We start from the raw sequence: 21,331 nt of genomic DNA, 5'->3' as shown, positions 1-21,331 counted from the left end.
GTCGCGAGAGCAAGGGCTTCGATTCGGATGGTTGGGAAGATGGATTCGAACGACTGGGCGTGGTGATGTCGAGGGTTGAAGGCAGTGACAGTCGCGGGGGGTGGGGTTGGATGTCGAGGAAATTGAGGGCATTGTGAGTGACTGTTCAGCGAGTTGTGTGCGCGTCAGAACCACGAAGGGCGCCGCGCCGCGAATTCCCGGTCCCGCGGGTGCTTTCGTCTGGTGTCGCGCAGCCAATCGGACCCCCGTCCTCGAGCTTGTGCTCTGGTTGCAGGCCAGAGAAGCTTCACCCCAGGAGGTTAGCGTGCTGTACAGTTACATATCGAAGCCCTGGATGTGCTGAAGCAGCTGGACACATCCCGGTGCGAGGTGGGGTGAAGGTACCTAGGGTTTCGTGAAGACCGGTTCCAGTGGAGTCGCTGTACCTACTTGGACACAGGTGCCTGAGTAGGTATCTGTGTATCCGTACGGCTTTGGATCATCCGACTCAAACGGTGGTGGTGCTGCGGCCATGATGAAGAACGAGAACACGTGCTGCCTTAATAAGCCACATCATCTATCATGCGAAGAGACGAAAGTCGCTTGGTCCATCTGCAGTGCCTCGGTTGCAGCAGTTCTGCGGCAAGGTAGCTATGTGGATATACATAGTACGGTGTTTCTTCCTAAGAATTAGACGCTCGAAACATTTCGCGGATACCTGCCGGGTTGGCTTTGGGCAATCTATTCGTACATACGCGTACTGGCGGGAGACACAGACTGAGGTGGAAGACAGCGACATTGCCTGCCTTATCCGTGCCTTATCGGTAGGTCCACGGGTGCCTTGGGTACCTACCTTCTTCTGTGGGGAGCTACCCCCGCCAGCTCCTGTACCCCGCCTGCACCTTGCGCGGGCTTCTATCATGTTGAAGCGCCTGGATCGCATTCGGGCGGCCACATGCGCGCCTCTCATTTGCCTGCATTTCTTGCTGCTTTTGGCGTCTTGGGCTGGATGTAATGAACAGTCAGGGGCATGGGCCAGTAACAGTCGGGTTGGACCGAGTTGCCATTGCATCCGGCTTTGGGAAATTTGGCAACTAATGCCGATGTCCAGTTCTTTGTTAGAGCATGAGGTAAGATGCGAAAGATACCTTACCCCTAGATGTATTTAGGCATTTCATCCCGAACAGGAACGGCAGGAAGGAAAAGTAGATGAGTGCACCGCAACGGCTTTGTGAGATTGTTTGTTGAGCTGCCAGTTGGATTAGAGATTCTGAACCAGCCCCGAGCAACAAAACAGCTCCTCAAAATCATTGGAGCGGACTCGCACCACTGGCCCAGCCGCAGTTGCGTCGGAATTGTCGCCCGAATCTCGGCAATGGACGGCAGTCTGAGGAGGTGCATTGGATCTTGGTGCAGCCGCAAGCAAACATGGCCCGAGCCCTGGGGTCCCTGGGGGATCTATCTTTACCCCGGCAGGCCCAGGCGGGAGTCCCCCAAAAGCCAGAGCCGGACTATTGCAAATACGTAATCCCGTTAGCTTCTTCACCGAAATCCCGCCCTGTACACCGAGAGCAGGCCAATGAGAGACCTCTGATGTGTCAGGGCCGATGACCAAACGCTGTAATGCCCGTCCTGGTGAAGTCCGGCGCGGCTCGGTAACTTGCTGCAAAGCCGATAAGGGACGTCCGGCCCTTGCGATAAGACTCCAGTTCCCGCTAATTTCAACTGTCGTCGTTCGATTTTCGCTTCCTCCCAAACTCCCACCAACGCACCAAGCCCGCCCGTCCTCCTCTTTTTGCGCTTCTCGGTAGGTCCTAATTGCCAAATACCACCCCTTGCGCCCGCTGACCTGTCCTGTCACAAGTTTCTTCCGCCGCCAAAATGTCGACCGAAAAGCCTCTTCCCTTCGCATACCAGTTCGCCGCAGGTTCGTCCACGAAATCCCCGTCCCCACCCTCGCGATATCGGACCCCGACCACTGACCAATCCATATAGGCGCCATTGCCGGTGTCTCGGAGGTCAGTAAACCGCCAGATGAACCCCCAGCGATAAAGTGATGGAAGCGCTTACCCTTCATCATGTTTAGATTCTGGTTATGTGAGTCGAACAGCTTTGCGACAATCTCACGTGCCCCGCCGCTGACCATACTCAGGTACCCTTTGGACGTCGTGAAGACGAGAGTGTGAGCTTCGCCTGGTTGTCTGCTCAATCGCAACCCGACTGACCAGCCCAGGCAACTTCAAACCGGAACGGGCGGTGCCGACTCCTACAATGGCATGCTTGACTGCTTCCGCAAGATCATCAAGAATGAGGGGTACGCAGCCCGTCCCACCTAGCGCCCGGCGATGAACTCCAAAAGCTTACCATCGCGAAAACACAGCGCCTCGAGGCTATACCGTGGAATCACCGCCCCCATTCTCATGGAGGCTCCCAAGCGTGCCACCAAGTTTGCCGCCAACGACGAGTGGGGAAAGGTCTACCGCAAGATGTTCGGCGTCGACAAGATGAACCAGTCCCTGTCTGTTTTGACCGGTGCTAGCGCCGGTGCTACCGAGTCTTTCGTCGTCGTTCCCTTCGAGCTCGTCAAGATCCGTCTCCAGGACAAGGCTTCCGCCGGAAAGTACAACGGCATGCTTGATGTTGTCCGTAAGACCATCCAGGCTGAGGGTGTTTTGGCCATGTACAACGGTCTCGAGAGCACCATGTGGCGTCACGTTCTCTGGAACGCCGGCTACTTCGGCTGCATTTTCCAGGTTCGCCAGCTTCTCCCCAAGGCCGAGACCAAGACCGGCCAGGTCACCAACGATTTGATCTCCGGTGCTGTTGGCGGTACCGTCGGCACGATCCTCAACACCCCTATGGACGTCGTCAAGTCGAGAATTCAGAACAGCCCCAAGGTTGCCGGTCAGACGCCCAAGTACAACTGGGCCTGGCCTGCCGTCGGCACCGTTGCAAAGGAAGAGGGCTTCGCTGCCTTGTACAAGGGTTTCTTGCCCAAGGTCCTGCGTCTCGGTCCCGGAGGCGGTATCTTGCTCGTTGTTTTCACCGGTGTTATGGACTTCTTCCGCAACATGAAGGCGAACGCTTAAAAGCACTGGCAACAAATTATAGATGATTTAACAAAAGACAAGAGGACCTGGATTGTACATCTTATACAGGCAGATACCATCACCGGGGGCTTCGATTTATGGCGCTCAGCAATGCAAACTTCTGTTCGGCAAAGAACTCGGATTCTCAACAAATCAACGTGACAGCCCCCTTCATTCAATTTAAAGACGATCGCGCCTTCCTCGAGTTTGAACTCTTGAGGTAGCAGTTCACTGGTATTAACACATCTTTATCAGCACAAATTCAGTGCATTGTCAACGATCGTTCCGTCCATCATCCCAGCTTCTCTTTTGGTGACAGATATTAAGCAAACGCTCTCTATCGCTCCTGCTGCCTTCACGATTAAACGTACTTCCATGCGAGCTGCTTGTTTCTTTATCGCTCGCCCTCGCACTTGCTATCTCTTTCAACCACACATCTCACTCACCCTCGAAGACTTCTTACCACTGACGATTTACGCATACTTCTCTTCCCCATTTCGCAACTTCTCACGATACGCAGTATCAGGCGTCGTCTCGAGCGAACTTCAGTAGCAGCTTCCTTTTTCGCCGAGGCACCTCGGGCCTGGCTTCTCTGGAGGCTGGTATCTACTGCCTTTCGAGTGCTTATGATGCTCGCCAACCCAACTTCAACACATCCAGTCACTCGAATCGCCTAACACAACGTCAGCATAGCCTACGCACTCTTCTTCTCTATGGTCAACTGATCGTGGTCTTCCGCTAGGAAGGAGCTTCCCAACGAGGTGAGTGGACCTTCCAGATTCCGATGTCCCTGCCCACAACATTACCAGGCGAGCTCCTTTTCAACTATTTATACCTCTCCAAAAAGATGCGCTGAGAGCTTCACTCCTCCTCTTCTGCAACCCCAACCCGTCTGCTACGTTTCTCACGCCTTCACTCTTCTTTCCAAACACGCTGCCAGCATGTGCCATCACTAAACAAAAGCTAGAAGTCTTTCGGTCAGCACTTGACGCGTTGAAAATGTCCTCAACTCCTTCGAGTCAGGAAGGGTCGGCCCTTCCAGCTGAAGGGTTGGATTCTCCTGCCCAGATGCCACGCGACGATTCACCAAACAGTTCCTCTTCGCCTTACGCCATGAACACAGGATTGATGGAACTCTTGAAATACAACAATCAGCATCATTACGACTCAGACAAGGACGAAGTCGACTCCATAGATGGAGATGGCTCAGACGGTTCCACTCCGTCGCCTGTAACGCTCAAGCAAGCGAAGAGAGAAAAGAGCAGGAAACCGGCTCGGAAATCGCCTATTTCTCCAGAGAAGGTGCTATCAACTGATGAGTCTGACTCAGAAGATTCCGACTCAATCGGCGACCCGGTTGAGCTCGGCCGAGTAGACCAAGAAGAAGAAGGACCAGACGCGATGGACAGCGAAGGCGAGACTGAAGATGACGATGGGGCCTCGAATCACAATTTCGATGATAATGAGAACGAGTCGTTCCGGCGACCCTCCGTCGACCTTGATCGTGTCGCTTGCACCGATGACTGTCGACACCAGTTTCGAGCCGCCTTTGGTACCCTCGAACAGCAGGTATCTGATCTCCAGGATCAGATTCGCTCTCTGACTCTCCAAAGTGGCGAGAAGGATCGACAGATCGAGGGGAAGAATAAAGAGATCGAGAGACTCAAAGGAAAGCCCGTACACCGGCAGCGAAAGACGAAAAGGGTAAGTTGCTATTGTCTTGAACTTCTCTTCAAACTTGACTGCTGACATAGCACTGCAGACATGGCCCCATGAACTTCGGCGGCTTCAAGCAAACGATCCGGAAGCGATGGATTACAAGAAGATCTACAACCTCTGCTGTAGAGAGGAGAACATGAGCTCTCGGGTGGACCTGATCCATCCTAATCTACGACTGCGCCACCCAACAGCCAGAGACGTTCAAAAAGAGATCGAAACGGAGATGTCAACAGTACAGCTCGATATTGAATCGGATGACGGAAACGAATCAGACACGACAGTAGTCCGAGCTCGCAGCCTATCCGACGCGTCGGAGGAGTTGTTCGTTCGGGACAGTGAGTCCCTTGAAGGCATCGCGTCATTGTCCACAGAAAAGGAAGCTGAGAGTCCATCGACGATGTGCGGTTTCCCCTTCAAAAAGCTGCCATCTGAAGTTCGAGCCAAGATTCTCACGTTCGTTTTCGTTCAAGACCACAAGCTGATGCACTGCATCTCTCGTCTCGACCCCTTCTTGGCTCCAGATGAACCAGTCCAGCCAAGTTCAAGGAGAACAGGCCTCTTGAATCGATTCCACGTGTCTGGTTCTTCGTGCAGTGTTACGTACGCCATCAAGCCGAACGAGCATCTTGCTCTATTCTTGGTATGCAAGGAATGGTACTTCCTCGGCGCGCATGCATTTTACGGCCTCAACACCTTCGCGTTCTCAAGCATCGGTGAGTTTGCCCGCTTCTTTCGCGGTATCGGCAAAGCTCGTAGCCAGAGAATCCAACACGTCGAATTGCTGTGGATTGGCAATCAATACAGAACCTTACCATTTCAGCTGGAGGGCAAGAAGAAGAAATACACGTCTCGAAGGACTTGGGATTCTTCGTTGCTGTGTGATTTACCGCGACTGAAAAGCCTCACGATACACATTAACGAGACGGGCAGCCAATACATCCGCCGCAAGCATGAGCCCTCAACTGTCAAATATTTCATGGCGTCCAAGACCGCTGGCCAGCCCAATTTCCGCTTTGCAAGATCCCTAAGGACTCTGCAGGGAATTGACCACATTCACCAGCTTCGAGGCATGCAAGTCATCCGGTTTCTGGACTTCGAGAAACATCTCAAGCTCGGGGGCCGCCACGACATCCGTGATTGGACCTTTGGTAGAGACGTCGAGACAGTGACTACTCTTCCTAAGCCCCCTGCTGTCTCACAGGCCGCAGAGCTGCGGAATCTGACACCAATTTCGCGGGGATTTGTAGCTGAAGAAGGTCACTGGAAAGTGATCGAAGAGCTCTACAACACAAGTTCTGCGTTCGACACAGAAGGCTACCAAAAACCTGAGATTCGTTACGCCAGAGCTTGTCCACCTAGCACAGAGCACAGCTTGGGGAACACTGCTGAAGTCCCCGAGCACAAAACCGTCATTCGATCTCAGCAGACAGCCAGGCAAAAACGAAATGATGCTTCTGACACGGAAAGCACAAGAACCTTGAGCGACGCCGACTCAACTTCAAGAGCTACGGCTACGATTTCTCGGTCTATCACGACTGACTCACGGTTTTCTCGCGATGCTAGCGAACTTTCATCCGCCGGATCGAACTTTGGCAATCCTATTGATATTGACAGCTTCGAGCCGAGGAGGAGACTGCGCGAGAACTCCACGGCAAGTACAGGTCTTTTTGTAAGGCAGGAATCCTTTGACGGCCGCTCTGTCAGTCGCGGTGTGGCCCGACGGGCTTGGTCAAGCACCAGCCGCATTCCTTCCCCGACGCCATCAGTAGGTCGAGAACCGTCAGCAGGTCTCGATACAAGCGGGCTCTTCCTCCCATCGTACTCGCCGCCCCAACGCGGTCCTGCTTATCCCAGAGTACAAGTTCTCGGCGCACCCGATGGTGAGAATCCAAAGAAAAGACCATACGATGCAGAAGAAAACCACCAGAGCGGCCTAGACTGGAGCGTTCCCTGCCCAGCGTCTTCCCAAAGCGGCTCTCAACGCATCCGACCATCCAACACCAACCCATTCATCTCTTCCAATCCAGATGTCCATTTCGGTATGGGCAGAATGTCTTCCGAGTCTGAGACGGGCTTTTGCCCCTTCAGCAAGAAACAGGGCAATAAAAAACAGAAGCAAAACTAGCCAAAAACCGCTATTTTGGCATCAACAACTAACGTTCGCTCTTTCTTTCCGCTCATCTTTCTGCTTATTTCAGCACATATCGGATTTCACGACAAGTTTTGCTTTCAGGGACAATCAACCACGATGCCTGTTCTCTCAGCTTGATCTATTTTGGTTTTGCTTTTTTTCCCTTTTCGATTCGTTTTGACGCAGCGATTGCAGTTTACACAAGGCATACACACTTTAGGACGGAGCGTATTGCGATTTGGCACACCTCGACATGGAGTTACGGCAGACGTTCAAGGCACAAAGGTATGGAACATGTGCAGGTGGCCTGGCGCGAGTGGGCAAATGATCGACTGTGGGATCATCTCCTCACTTCATAGCCAGACAGACAGACGAATAGCGATTGGTTTCTTTTACTGCTGGTATCTCAAAAGGTGGCCTAAAACGTGATTTTTGTGCCCGTGAACGAAACCGTAGCTTGCGCCTCCTTGGCTTTCTTCCTCGCTTCCCAACTGGGGTGAAGTGGCCCCTCGTTATCCTTTTTAGGAGGCGGCTTCTTTTCGAAAGACTGAGATCTCTGGTCGTCTCTGCCTTGCCCCTGCCTGCCAAGAGGGTTAGACACACCCTTCTTCCAAGGCTTGCCGCTCTTGCCATCATCGGCCTCGACGGCTCCCTTCCTCATGTCCCAGCCGTCGTCCCGGCGCTTGCCATTCTGATGCTGCGACTGCTTCTTGACATGATTCGCCTTGGCTCCGTACTTCTTCTCCCAGATAGCCTGGCGCTGCTTCTGGCCCAAACGCTTCTTTGGGGGGGCGATGTCGATATCCGACGCCTCCGATTCGGAATTCGAGATGTAGCCGCCCATCAGCGAAGGCAGGAAGGTCGTCGCTCCGGGCTTGCCTGTCGGCTTCTTGGCCCTAGCCTCCTTCTTTCTGCGGCTTTCTGGCGGGGGTGACGGGGAGAGGGACACGTTGGCCGCGTTGATTCTTCTCTGCCGATCCGAGTCGTTGCCCTCGTCGTCGTCCCGATCCTCCGTCTCTTCGTCGTCCTCGTCGGGGTTGTTTTCGTCGTCTGCTGTGTCTCCGTCACCAACCTCACCGAGGAGCGCCTGGTACTTAGCCCTCAGATCCTCATCCCCGCTCTCTTCCTCGTCTGAGCCACCAAGCATGGCCTCCATCTTCTCGAGCGCCTTCTCCTCATCCTCCTCGTCGACATCATCGTCATCTCCTTCGATCTCGGCATCCTCGGCATCCTCGGCATCACTGTCGGTCGGGATCTCGTCGTCCATGTCGTCGAAGGGGTTTGTCTCCTCCTCCTTCTCAGCCTTAGAATGGGCTTTCGTGTCAGAGACATCCTCCGCTGCGTCCGGCTTGGCCCTCTTCGCCTCTCTGGGCTCGTTGTCCTTCTCTACCTCCTTGGACTCATTTTCAGCGCCCTTCTTGCCCTTCTTCTTCCTGTCCGGTATGGGCACGTTGAGGACCAAGCACACCGCTCGCACGGCTTTTTCGACGGCTTCTTTCACATGAATGCGGTTGAACAAGCCGCTAGTGACATTGTGCAGCGCTGCCTTCTCATCTTCCGATAATTCGGGTTTTGGGATGCCTTGCTTGACGGTTTCGGGTAGCGAGGGGTGCTCGGCGAGTTGCTTGATTTTGAGGAGGGCGGAGTTGAGGTGGGTGTCGGCGGTTTGTTGTAGGTCGAGAGACTGCGGGCGAAAGGTCAGCGATTGTAATGGGATGCTAAAGGAAGCAGACTCAAGTGTAAAATACCTTGAGAACTAGCACCTCACGCTCCAATCTCTTGATCTTGTCTGGCGTAGACTTGTCGTCGCGCAAGCGCTTGCTGTACCTCTGGCGCTCGAGGCCTTTGGCGCCTTTCAGGGCGCGGAAAATCTCCGTTCTCGCTTCCGTGAGCTTCTGCTCGAGATCGCTCTGACGTGACCTCTTTCGTTTGACCATCGTTGCGGTTGCAATGCCTGTCGGCTACTAAGTAATGCGTCTGCTGGAACAGTTGCGATGGAATGGGACGGTGCAGAGCAAAAAATTGTGGTCCACCTGCGCGATAAGGTCCACTGGATAACGCGCGGAAAGCTTCCGGGCTCGAGCGCCGCGTGGGGCTGGAGTTTGGTGCAATGCCATTGGCCGTAATTCCGGTTCCGCGCATTGTAAGCATTTCATTGGCTAAAATGCTTCCTATCAGCATGGATGACGTTCTTGGAGGGGTCGTCCTGTAGCACCCACCCCGCGGCCCTCGGGTTCTGGTGCAGCGAGCTGTACATATGAGGTTCGGGCTTGTGTAAGTCATTCAGCTTTTCAACCAAACATCTTACAAGAAACAGCCGTAAACATGTCGGGCTCGAGTCACACAAAAGATGAGCTTGCGACCCTGGGTGCCGGCACCCTTTTCGGTGTCAATGGCATGGTTGCCGCCATCACCGGCGGCGGCTCTGGTGAGCTTGCCTAGCCGAGTCTTCCAAACCTCTTATCAAAGCTGACAAATTGTGCAGGTATCGGACTCATGATGGCCAAAGCCCTCGCTGCCAACGGCGCAGAGAAGATCTACATCCTCGGCAGGCGCAAGGAAGTTCTCGAAGAGGCTGCAGCGTCTGTTGGACCTAACGTCGTGCCTTTGGTCTGCGACGTGACTTCAAAGGATAGCTTGCGCGCGGCTGCGGCTGCGATAGAGAAGGACTCCGGCTTCCTCAACCTTCTCGTCTGCAACGCCGGCGTCGGCGGACCTCAGGTCAAGGCTGCTCCGGCGGAGATGACTGCTGCCGAGTGGGCCGAGCAGCACCTGGCTCATGACACGGCCGACTACTCGCGCGTCTTCGATGTGAACGTGACTTCTGTCTGGTATACCACGATGGCGTTCCTGAGCCTGCTTGACTTGGGAAACAAGAAGGGCAACCTCTTCCAGAGCTCCCAGGTCGTCTCGACCAGCTCCATCGGTGCTTTCAACAAGAAAGCGCCGGGCGGTTGGGCGTATGGCCAGTCCAAGGCGGCGGCGACGTTGCTCATCAAGCATTTGTCGAGCAACCTGCCTCAATGGAACATTCGCGCCAACTGCATTGCTCCTGGATGTAAGACATTGGAACGAAGCCCTCTTTAACATTTTCTACGAAAGCTGACGACCCCTGTCCTGTAGTGTTCCCAAGCGAGATGTCAGCTCCCATCGCCAAGCTTTACAGCGCAGACGGAAGCGTGCCAAAGGAGATGGTTCCCATGCAGAGGATGGGAGACACCCAGGACATGGCTGGCGTTATGCTCTATCTTGCTTCTAGAGCGGGTGCTTATTGCAACGGATCGGTCATCACTGTTGACGGCGGTAGACTTGGAAACTTCCCCACGACGTGGCATGCCTAGACGGAAATAATGAGCTTTGTAGAGTAAAACGCTTGACGCTGTTTACCAACGGGCAGTAAAGAAACCAGTGTGAATGACGAGAATGACCAAAGTCAGTCCGCAGATGAGACGTTAGGCGTGCCATAAGAATACCAGGGGAAATACTATCTAAGATGTCAGCTTTGCTCTCTCCTTGAGTCAACGCCTCGAGAAACAAATGTCTCATCATTCGGTGAATGTCTTGGTGACCGGTGAACCCCACTCTCGCTGATGCAAGGATACCGGCGTCTGTCAAAATCGCTTTGCTCTTAAATTTCACCGCCCCGAAATCTCACCTCACCAAAAGTCAACGCTCACCTGCACCCACAGACATTGTTGAGCTGCGCACAGTCATCACCACCACAACTAAAGAGGCGCACACATAAGTCTTGACAATTGTTTGTTCAATTTCGCGTGGGGGTTTACAACCCCCGTGCGTTTGTTTGACTATGTATGTACGTCTGTCTGTTCAAATGGTATAAACCCAAGCAAATAATACTCTTTGCCTCCCCCATGAAAATGCCAGCATTACGCCCATAGCGCCGTGTGGGAGAGAGACTGATTAACAGAAGGCAGAGCGCCCGAGAGGAAAAAGGATGATCGGGGATGGCTTGCTTCTGTTGCTGCTCTCCAAAAAAACAAAAAAGGAAAAGGTCACCTATGAGAGAAGTATTCCCCAATGGGAAGGGGAGGTTGTTGTCCATTCCGAGCGAACCTCGTGTCGTGCATCAAACATTTATTTGGTGATGAAGCCAAGGTAGTCGGCGACGATGAGCGTTACCATGCTGTGGGACGCACTGTTAGCACACTGGGATTCTGACGGGGTTGATAAAGTCCACTTACGCATGGGGAGCAATGCGGACATAGTATGTGCCGAAACCGCGGTAGAAGCGCATGACGCCCTCCTGCTTAGCAACCTTGGTGAAGCAGTCCGCCATGGACTTGTACGGGAGCTTGCCGTCGGGGCCCTTGGACTGCTTCTGAAGGCGAGTCTTGACGAAGTCGAATGGCAGAGAGAAGAACGAGGCGAAGAAGCCGGCAATGGCAGAGGCAGTCAGGGTCTGGGCCTGGGCAGACATTTGGGTGTTTTGCTTGAGCTGGGACTTGGCCTCGCTGAAGAAGGCGAGCTGACCGAAGTTGAGAGCCATGGCACGGACGACCGTGGGGGCGGCGCCGGCCCAGAGGGCGGTAACTCCCTCCGACTTTGCGATGCTGGTGAGGGCGTCAATGACGCTCTTGTAGTTCTTGCGCTCAGCCAGGGGCTTGAGGCCATCGCTCTGCATGCGGATCAGAGCCAAGTCGGCCGGGTTGCCGAGCATGGCGGCCAGACCTCCGGCAGCGAGGCCGGCGGTGGCACGTTCCTTGAAGCCTATGGACTTGCCCTGCTCCTTGGCGCGGGTGCCGAGCTTGCCCATGAAGGTGTCGAAGAAGCCCAAGCGGGCCGTGGTGTAGACAGCCTGGCGGAGGAGACCAGCGGACAGGCCGGTATAGAGGTCGAGTGCCTTGCCGCTAGCAAGAATTTCTCTTGTGACGGACAAGGGAGTGGGCTTCGGGCCGCCAGCGACACCCTCGCCGGCAAGCTGGATGCGGACCTTGATCATGTCGACGGGCTGGATGACGGTGGTGGCGACCATGCCGCTGATACCGCCGTTGATGAAGGGCAAAGCCGCCCGCATCAACGGGGTGTGGAGGAAGTCGTTGGCGACGGCGACGGAGTCGGACTTCATGACTTCGGACCCGCGGGTTCTAGCTGCCTCAGCTGCCTGCTTGAAGGTGCTAGAGCTCATGGTGGTCGAGGTGTATGTTACTGCAGCACGAGGGCTTGCAGTGTTCGATTCGGTGGTTGTTGTAGGAGGCGCCGTGTACTGACTGCTTCGGGACAGCCAAGTGTTGTCAAGTTGGGATGGCAGGAGAGCTACGGATGAGAAAGAGAGAGGCAACTAGTCAGCCCAAGTCCGGACCAAGGAGGTATCAAAGGTAGCTTTATAGAACATGAGCTCGCATCCTCCCTCCGTGCCTGTCAGTGCCTTGTGTTAGACACGCCCCCGGCATCGAATGCCAGAAGTGGTGGGGGTCCAACGAAAGCGTGAGACGGGACGCAAAGGCGCAATTCCACGTCTTGACGGCGGCAGGACCCCACATGCATGAGAACGGGCGCACAGGTGGGCAAGGTACACAGCTATGTGGTGTAGTAGATTTCAGAGATGCAGGCGTCTGTAGCTGTAGCGTGGACATGGTCCAGGCCGAACGCGATGCCGCGACCGAGGCGACGGTCCGGGTCGCATCGGCCTCGACGTTGACGAGGCGGTGGGGGCGGGGGGGTATGTCATCGGGAAAGATAGGGACGGGTGTGTGTATTTGGGCCGTGGTTAAGGTAGCCCGTCCCATGTAAGTCCTCGGGGACGTTCAATAGGGCGGGCTCCACATCCGGCCGGCGACAATATCGAGTGAGGAGGGTGGGGATTTGGGATTGCAGTGACCGACTAGACACCAACTAGGCAATGTGGATTGGGGAGCCAGGGAACAAGAGAAAGAGACCTAGAACGAGCGAGCGAGCGAGAGAGCTGAGACGGATGGACCAGGATTGGTGACGGGGATTGCGCGCTACGCACAGCAGACTGCCGGCCGGCCTGCAAAGAGACAAGCCGCAGCGGGGGTGGGGTTGGGGGGAAGAACAGTCAGGACGAGTGTGTGCGAGTGTGTGTGTGTATGGAAGAGAGAGAGAGAGAGAGGATGCGATTGGGACTAGCTCGGCGCCCTTGTTGAACGCCTCGCGTCCCCAATAAAAGTTGCGCGAGACTTTGAGACATTGAGAGAAACGGTAGCTTCGCCCGACTTACAGAGGTAGGCAACTGCGTCTTGTAAGCAACAGTTTCGACGCAGAGTTCGACACCGTCAATAACACTGACTGTGGGTGTCGCCGCAACTGGATATGGATGAAGTGTGGTTGGTATAGGTCGCGTGCCTTTAGGGAAGCAATGAAAGCGAGGAAGGCGGGGTTTAAGGATGTTTGGAGCTGGCAGCTGGAGGAAGAGGAGAAGGAGAGGAAAAGCTGATCCAGCAAGCCACCGGACAGTCAGGCAAATAAGAGCAAGTTGCGGTGCGGTAAGTCGACAACAGTGAGCTTGTGAAGACGAAAAAGCCGGAATGTTGGATTCGACGTAGTTGCCTTTGCCTTTTCTTCGTAGGGGCACCTCTCTCGGGAACGGTCGGTAGCTTAGATGGAGATGTCAGGTGCTCTCGGGACGATCAAGGTTCGGCAGCAGCAACCCCAGATGAGTCTAGTATGAGAAGGCGGGTAGAGGCCGTTGATCACCAAGCAGTAGCCTTGCTTGGGGTTTGGAGTAGACTGAAGGATGTAGGTGCTGGAGGATGAGGAGGACCGAGGCTCGACTCGTTCAAGGTAGACACCGTCTTCAACAGACGACGGACAATGCAAAAGCTGGTGGTGGAATTAAGGCAGTACTCTTCACGGGGGAGGTAGGTGTGCGAAGGTTGGACACGGCGTGCGGAGTTGAGGCAGCAGTGGTAGTGATATTTATGAGAGAGACACATGCCTTAATGTGCCACATATTGGTGGTACCTTGACCATGCCATGTCTCCGGGTGCAAGTGTACATGGAGTTGATACTCGGCGGTGATGAGGGCGACATGTACCTTTGGCTCGGTATCCGATGTCAAATGATTGGCATTTCACACAGTCAGAGAGCCAGAGAAGCCGAGCAGGCCCAGCAAGAACAAGCCAGCTCCAAGCTTGAAAGCCCCCCAAGCCCCCCAAGCCCCGAGGGTGTTTTCACAATCTGAGGGTAGGGGGAAAGCTTCCCACCCTCCCATCCAGACGCCGCTGTCCCTGGCCAGGTCGAGCGCGCCAATGAGGATCATGGGATTTCCAGCGGGAAGACGTGGATGCGAAGCCAGGCGCATTGTGTGTCGCGTCGCTTTGGTGCCGTCCGGATGCGGGGTATGGGTTTCGGCACACCTCATTCATCAACGTGACGAAGGGTGGAAGAGGGGGTTTGCTGGGAGCTGGCTGGCTGGATGAATGGATGGATCAAGGGAGGGATCGAAGACAGGAAGGGTTACAGGGTCGAATGGATGGATACCCGGGGGAATCGCTCGAATCTCGGGGAACAGCAGCAGCAGCAGCAGCAGCTCGTCGCCGACAACGAACGACGAGCTTGACCCGTTTCTGCGTGTGCAGATCGAGGGAGTATCGATGGAGGGTTGGGGACAGCGGACGGTAGCTGATGGGCCGGCAGGACAACGTCACCGGTGCCATTGATAGAGGAAATCTCCTGATAATGCCAGCATTGGGGCAGACGAACGGACGACGGCCACAGCTGCTCTCCCCCAAGACGGTGGGCGGCAGGCTTGCACCGTCTGAGGATGAATGCACCCCCTGCGAAGACGGCAAAAAAGAGCAACAGCAATGAAACGGATGTCGATCGCTGGCTGAGCTGACTTAGGCAGTACCTACTTGGATCGCTTGGTGGTTGGCGCTGGCGATTCCATGCGATTGGATTGCTCCGCCTCCCGCCGACACGGCCAATGTCTTGTCCGCGGACGAGACTTGGGCGGGTGTTTCGTTGTTTTCTTCGTTACGGACGTCGAAAGTCCACTGCTGGATGATTGGAGTCGCGTGCATGTCTTGTTGATCGGCCTTTGTGGAGAGACATGGAAACGGGATGCCATGTGCGAGGTGCGAGGTGCGAGGTGCGACGGGTGCATCCCCAACGCGCAGCTCTTCCCTTGGTGTTCTTGGGCTCTCCCCCTTGGTCCTCCCGAGAAGAGACGAGAAAGCCCCGACGATGCCGATCAAGCCGTTGGAATAGATCACCAGGTGCTTTGAAAGTTGGGGTAGGCAGCTGGTGGCCAGCACGGTCGCGTTCAGAAGCTGAGGTGCCTTTCTGGTCTCGCTCTGGATGGGCGCGTTAAGCATGAATAACACGACGGGAGGTTAAGGCGGGCGGCCACTTGGGTTGGTACAAAAGAACCTATGACATTGGACGGCTTGGGATTGGATCTGGCTTACCTTAGGTAGGTGTGCAGCGCTGGGGCAGGTTGCGCTGTAAGTGCCCTGCTGGACCGGACTGGACTGGACTGGACTGGACTGGGAACGGCTGCCCTAGGCCGGGAACCGCCTGCCTGCCATCTGCTGCGAGAATGCGGGGTAGTGGCACACGGGCCATCGAGGCCCACTATATGGCTTACGTACACATGCGCTAAGGTAGCCGCCTATCGATAAAACGAAAACACCCGCTCTGCTGCCGCCAAGTGTCCTGTGCCGTCCAAGCCCAGACCCTGAGGTGGCCGGCCCCTCTGCCTTCTCAACAGCTGACCACTCACCATCATCATATTGTCCTTACCACCAATTCCACCTGCACACATAAGCACGTAACGATTGGACATCCTCGGCCACCACATCTCCACTGACCTTGGCTCACCGAGGACGTCCAATGTGACATGTTTCCAACGCCCGCGTCCCGTTGAGTCTGCCGCTCACCTCGCACACCTCGCTCATTGTGTCTCACCGAACGGCGGCCCGTTGAAATTATTGAGAGACGATCCGACCCTTTGTGTGTGTTGTTGTTGTCTCTTTGGCCCCCAACACCCGCGCTATTCCCGGCCCACACGCGATATCTTCAACGCCTCTCGTCGCTGGCATGCAGCCTGTGAACCTGTTGAGCCACCTGGGAGTACTAAGTAGCCCTACCGGTCTTTGCGGCCCCAACGAACCGAAGCCGTCTTGGGTCGGTGAGCCAATCTCGGCCCTCAACCACGGCAATGTCGCGGCGGTCGGGACCACCGCGGGAACACTGAACCACCACGCATTGCATGCTTCCACTCCATAGGTGCACGCATCCCCTTGCAGACTCCCCAAACTCTATCCCGTCCATCAACGATAATCTTCGGCTATCGAGAGAGACGAGAATCAACAATTGAGGCCTCCTCTTCCAATCATCCAGCCACCCTCCCCCCGATACCGCCGCGGAAACTCGCGGCCCAAGACACCATGTCTCTGTGAACAACACCAAACACAGCAAGGGTCCAACACATCTCATCCCCCCAAAAAGACATTGCTAAACCTTGGCTGTCAACCTCATATCGGCGTCTTCAACATTTTCGCCGTAAAAGCGAAGACGCGAGCTGCTAGCAATAGCCTCACCATCACCCGTGCGTCATGTCACCGACCAGGACCTTGCATCAAGGGCAGGTGGGTAGGTAGCCAGGGTGCTGCGTAAAATTCCCGGGAGCTCGGTTCGGGCAAAGCCACTGGTGGAAAAACGACAAATTCCCAATTCCCAAAATCCATGTTTGCTCATCGTCTACAGAGTACAGCCCGACCCCGGAATTGTCTCTGGCGAATCCGGTTCCGCGCCCAGCTCATTCCGGAAATACTCAATGCCTCACCTGGAAATTTACTATGCACCTCGGTCTTTTCCTCCCTTCCTACAATTGTGTCACTGGCCTGTAAAGCCAGGAACCTAGCGCGAACCTGCGCCTGTGCTCCATCCCCATCCCCATCCCCATCCCGCGGGATGACGCTTGTCCGTCTCAAAGAAGGCTGCGCTGGGATTGGACATGGAAACGTCCACCGTCCATCGTGGCGGTCCAGCTGCATTTCCACACATCCCTGTCTCGGAGGGTCCCCTTGAGCTTGTATCGAAGAAACTGACGTGGTGCGGCTCGTCGTCGAACTCAACACAACATCACCCGTTTTCCGGCTACTCGTCCCCGAGAAGCCGGCTGCAAGACAGTCTAGACAACAGCTCGGTTATCACAGCTCACGCAGACCCCTGCCGTCTGACCTCGACGACGCATGGGATGACTCCCAGATCGGGCTCCAAGGGGACCAGATTGTCAGGAAGCCCAATCGCGACACCCTAATCAGACTTCCTCTCTCTCTATGACCCACCCACCAACCCGGATGCTCCCGCGCCTTTGGGAACCTGAGCCGAGAAGCCTCTCCTGTGCTCCCCGGTGGCTGGCCCGCATTCCGGCTTCACCTTGCGACGAGAAACACCGTCACGACCTGATGCGGGCTTTTCCACAACCGGAGAAGCCCTTCTTCACCCTTGCTCGTTGAACGCTGTCAAGGATCTCGGCAATGCCACACCGTATTCTCGCGAAGTCGCGAAACTCGCTCACCACCAAGGACGGCATGGAAAAGATCGCTAGGCGGATGCTTCCCTTCCGGTGGATGGACGGCGACTGGGTTTCCGCTTAACGAAGCCGATAGGCCACGAACCCCCCCGGATCTCGGCCTCGCGGGACGCACTTTTGTTGCCGACTAACGTAAGTTACACGTGAACACGGTGGTTGCGCGGATATCGCGTCGGTATTCATAAGTGAGGGAGAGCACGTGATGGCATACATGGCTCTGCGAGTTCAACTCCCACGGCCAAGCGCCTTGATGGAGTGAATGTGGGCTATCGCTTGATATGTTTGTCACACGACTTCGCAGCATGACTCCTATCAAATTCCTACAGGTGCTGGTATGGGGTTCTATACGCTTCTCGTGGCGCACAGCATTTGTCTTTCAGAAGCCAACATCTCTCTCGATCCCGGCCTTGCGTTTGCAGACCTGTCAGGGCTATCTGACATACCGCTGCTCATGTTGAGGGTTCGCCTTGGGATATTGATCTCACTGCCATCGCTTTGTGTGTAATGGCTGTGTAGTTGATATGACCTGCTACCCGTCAGACACACCTTAACCCTGAGGGTTCATTTCTTCAGGGCCTTGTGTCATCTCAGAAAACAAATCCAGCTGCAGAAACGTAGGGCATTAATGCTGATACGTGATCACAATACGCTGGTGCTCGGTCTCTTGGGAGGATGATCAGAAGTTGGGAGATGACGACATTGCATACCATGCTAACGCACGACAAGCTCCTGGCTCAAGTGGACGCGATTGAGCATTACGGGCACGCCCTTCCAGCCATGTCTTCTACAATGACCAAGACGGTTCGCCCTGCCATGTAGATGCATGCTGAAGCTATGCCAGGATATCAAACCCGTCAACCGTGGCTTGCGGGTGTGCAGCCTTTGCTTAGCATTGAGCAGTAGAAACTGCGTGGTGGAAGTATAGCCTGAAATGACATCCTCACTTGTAGCAGCAGTGGGACGTCACACCGGCAAGCCCCAGCGGCAAGGCTCATGGAGGACAGTTGTGCCTGGCAGGAACACTTGGCCAAAGACTTACATGTCACCAGGGAAACATGGAAGAAAGTCACAACGATGCACACACAACATTACTTCTTACGACAGAGACATTACAGGAAACATTTGTTTACATAGAGACCAAGATGTTAGCCAATGTCAAGGAAGGACGGAGGGGGAAAGATAGACTTGCTCACCTTTTGGGTTGCATCATGCATCACAAAGACAGGATGGCGTGCAGCCAAGTAGTCAGTCATTGTCAGATCATATTGAGAGTGCGGGGTATCTTACCTTCTGATTTGAATCGTGTCAAAGTCAGGATGATGGACAGTCGAGTAGTTAGTCAAGGTCAAGGAAGAGCAAGATTGGAAAGAGAGAATTGCTCACCTTTTGAGATGCATCATGTTCCCCGAGTGTGTGAGCAGTCAAGTGGTTAGTCGATGTCAAAAGAAAATGGAATGGGAAAGTATCTTACCTTTTCTTCTTTTTGATCGCAGTCGAGTTGGCGGTCTGGGTTAGTACAAGCATGTCACGTCATACGAGGGAAAGAGAGATGACTTACCTTCTTGGAATGTCGAGAAGCCTCATTGTGAATGTGAAAATGCACAAGTGGTTAGCCAATATCCAAAGAAAAAAAAAGAAATGGAAGGGGGAAATATCTTACCTTTTGTTGTGAGATCACAGTCGAAGTGGCGATCTAAGTTAGCACACACATATCATGTCACACGAAGAGGAGAGGGAGAGATGACTTACCTTTTTCAATGATGCGAGGAAGATGACACGGCGAGAGGAGATACCATAGTAGTTCAAAGAAGCCCAATGACTTCCCAAACCAGAACACGAAGATAAAATGAAGCTCGAGAGTCGTTGCAATGCACTGCGGTGACTCCCGAACAGAAAGCTGAATGAAGTGCGTCGAGGCAAAGGCTTCAGCGGAGGAGACGGCTCGTACGCCGATTGATTCGAACAACTCGCCTAGGACGAGGGGGAGGAGGAGACGGAGGACGCGGTGAAGAAGGAGCGAGGTAGGGACCTGTGAAAGAGGGAGGTTCCCATGAAGGAGGGAGTGACTTGCCTGACTTGGAAAGAATGTTGGATTGAACGTTCCGAGCAAACCGCTGCAGAACTTCAATGTCCTCGTCGCGGAGAGGAGGCGAAGGAGGACGCGGTGAGTCAGGAGCGAGGTAGGGACCTTTGAAAGAAGGAGGTTCCCACGAAGGAGGGAGTAACCTGCCAGACTTGGAGAGAATGTTAGTTTGAACGTTGCGAGCAAACCGTTGCAAGGCCTTGATGTCCTCGTCTCGGAGAGAGGGGGAAGCAGGAGAAGGAGAGGACGCAGAAGCAGAAGGAGGATCCGACTCGGCAACAGCAGAAAGAGAGGATGTAGAAGCAGAAGCAGAAGCAGAGGCAGAATCAGGATGGTCCCACTCAGCAACGGCAGAAGGAAGGGCCAGCACAGGTGAGTGCGTAGGTGAACGAGTGTAAGAGAAGGAAGCGTCCGAAGCAAAGACAGTCGGTTCGAAGTCGATTGAGATGGTAATAGGCGTAGGGCTCCATTCTGAGTAGTCGTATGACTTCTCCGGGGTCGTTGGGTTCTTGGGGGTGGCGGGTCGAAACGTCATGCCAGCCGCCAACTCCTTGAGCTGAGCAAGTTTGATTGCCACAAGGCGATCGCTCTCGGCTGCTTTTGCGAACATAGCTGCCATGTTACGATCCATGGTGTCAGGGCTGCGTGGAGGGGGATGGGCAGAGCAAGAAGAAGGAGAGGGGGAAGGAGAGGGGGAAGGAGAGGGAGAAGGAGAGGGAGAGGGGGACGGAGCAGGGGAAGGAGACGGAGCGGGACGAGAAATCAAACCTCGTTCATGTAGAGCGCGCTGCTGATCCTCGACGCGGGACATGAGTGCATCGAAGGAAGGAACAGGAGAAGAGACGGTAACGGAGGGAGAAGCAGGACGGGGAGAAGAGATGAAAGAGTCAACAGTGGGAGAGCGAGGAGGAAAGAGAAGACGACGGGGAGTGCGAGGCGGGGAAGACGAGCTCTGGCCGACTCCGATCTGGCGAAGACAGCGTTGCTGATAATCTACACAAGCCATAAGTGCATCAAAAGAGGGTGGTGGAGGGGAAGGGGCAGGGGCAGAGGGAGGGGCAGGGGGAGGGGCAGGGGGAGGGGGAAGGAAGTGCACAGCCATGGTGTGATGAATGAAAGGGGGTGATCTGGGCCCAAAAGGCGAACCAGGATCGATAATCCTACCAATGTGTGCAGTATGGTGCTCAAATTCCGGTTCAAACACCGGAGAGGATTGGGCTGGGAGAGGAGTAGCGGTAACGACAGTAGAGGGGGGGACTGGAGAGGGGGGAAGAGAGCGCAGAAAAGCGCGAACCGGCATGGCCACAGCCGAGGGAGTAAGAGGGGGATGGATAGAGATAGAAGACGAACCTGACACACCAACCAAAGCTGAACCAACACCTCCAGACGCCCTACGAGAGGGCCGGTGGACGAAGGCGGCAAAGGCCAAACGAGGAACGAGGAGGGCGGAAAAAACAGGGACATTAACCCAGGACCTGGCGAGGTAAACCGCACCGAGGCCGACGCATGTAACGAGCAGGCAGGAGCAAGTATTGTCGACTGGGACATGAACCCAGGCCCTGACGAACCGTGCTTCGGTCAGGGCGGCGCAGACGAAACGAATGAAATCCATAGCAAGCTAAGAAGTCGATGACAAGTCATGAAGAAGAAAAGAAGAAGAAGAAGAAGCGAAGTTGGGGGGCGAGGCGGGATATATAAAGATATTCCGCATGGCTGGTATCTGTCCCACGATCAGTAAGTACATCAGCTCAGGAAGTCTTTTGGACCGTAAAACAATCAGTCGTTGTGATCCTGTTATTCCATTGGCC

The 21,331-nt window shown here is 54.8% G+C and overlaps 5 protein-coding genes across 5 annotated transcripts; 3 read left to right on the top strand and 2 right to left on the bottom strand.

The window, feature by feature from the left end:
- Positions 1-1,860: 1,860 nt before the first annotated feature.
- Positions 1,861-3,068, top strand: COL26b_005392 (uncharacterized protein; the record flags this gene model as incomplete). The annotated part of the gene is made up of 4 exons (XM_053178240.1): positions 1,861-1,906; positions 1,975-1,997; positions 2,208-2,293; positions 2,360-3,068. The coding sequence occupies 4 exons, from the start codon at positions 1,861-1,863 to the stop codon at positions 3,066-3,068; spliced, it is 864 nt and encodes a 287-aa protein (XP_053037831.1).
- Positions 3,069-4,181: 1,113 nt separating this feature from the next.
- Positions 4,182-6,326, top strand: COL26b_005391 (uncharacterized protein; the record flags this gene model as incomplete). Its single annotated transcript, XM_053178239.1, has 3 exons — positions 4,182-4,772; positions 4,831-6,195; positions 6,255-6,326. 3 exons carry the CDS (start codon positions 4,182-4,184, stop codon positions 6,324-6,326), a joined length of 2,028 nt encoding a protein of 675 aa, XP_053037830.1.
- Positions 6,327-7,336: 1,010 nt separating this feature from the next.
- COL26b_005390 (uncharacterized protein) lies at positions 7,337-8,855 on the bottom strand (the record flags this gene model as incomplete). The annotated part of the gene is made up of 2 exons (XM_053178238.1): positions 7,337-8,602; positions 8,667-8,855. 2 exons carry the CDS (start codon positions 8,853-8,855, stop codon positions 7,337-7,339), a joined length of 1,455 nt encoding a protein of 484 aa, XP_053037829.1.
- A 388-nt stretch (positions 8,856-9,243) lies between these two features.
- Positions 9,244-10,259, top strand: COL26b_005389 (uncharacterized protein; the record flags this gene model as incomplete). The annotated part of the gene is made up of 3 exons (XM_053178237.1): positions 9,244-9,346; positions 9,404-9,976; positions 10,042-10,259. The coding sequence occupies 3 exons, from the start codon at positions 9,244-9,246 to the stop codon at positions 10,257-10,259; spliced, it is 894 nt and encodes a 297-aa protein (XP_053037828.1).
- Positions 10,260-11,013: 754 nt separating this feature from the next.
- MIC33 (putative mitochondrial 2-oxoglutarate/malate carrier protein) lies at positions 11,014-12,064 on the bottom strand (the record flags this gene model as incomplete). The annotated part of the gene is made up of 2 exons (XM_053178236.1): positions 11,014-11,062; positions 11,121-12,064. 2 exons carry the CDS (start codon positions 12,062-12,064, stop codon positions 11,014-11,016), a joined length of 993 nt encoding a protein of 330 aa, XP_053037827.1.
- Between the last annotated feature and the right edge of the window lie 9,267 nt (positions 12,065-21,331).

This window comes from Colletotrichum chrysophilum, assembly GCF_026319265.1.
Source record: "Colletotrichum chrysophilum strain AFK26 chromosome Unknown scaffold_36, whole genome shotgun sequence".
NCBI classification, from domain to species: domain Eukaryota; kingdom Fungi; phylum Ascomycota; class Sordariomycetes; order Glomerellales; family Glomerellaceae; genus Colletotrichum; species Colletotrichum chrysophilum.
The sequence above is the reverse complement of the archived record's forward strand: the minus strand, read 5'-3'. Positions and strand labels throughout refer to the sequence as shown.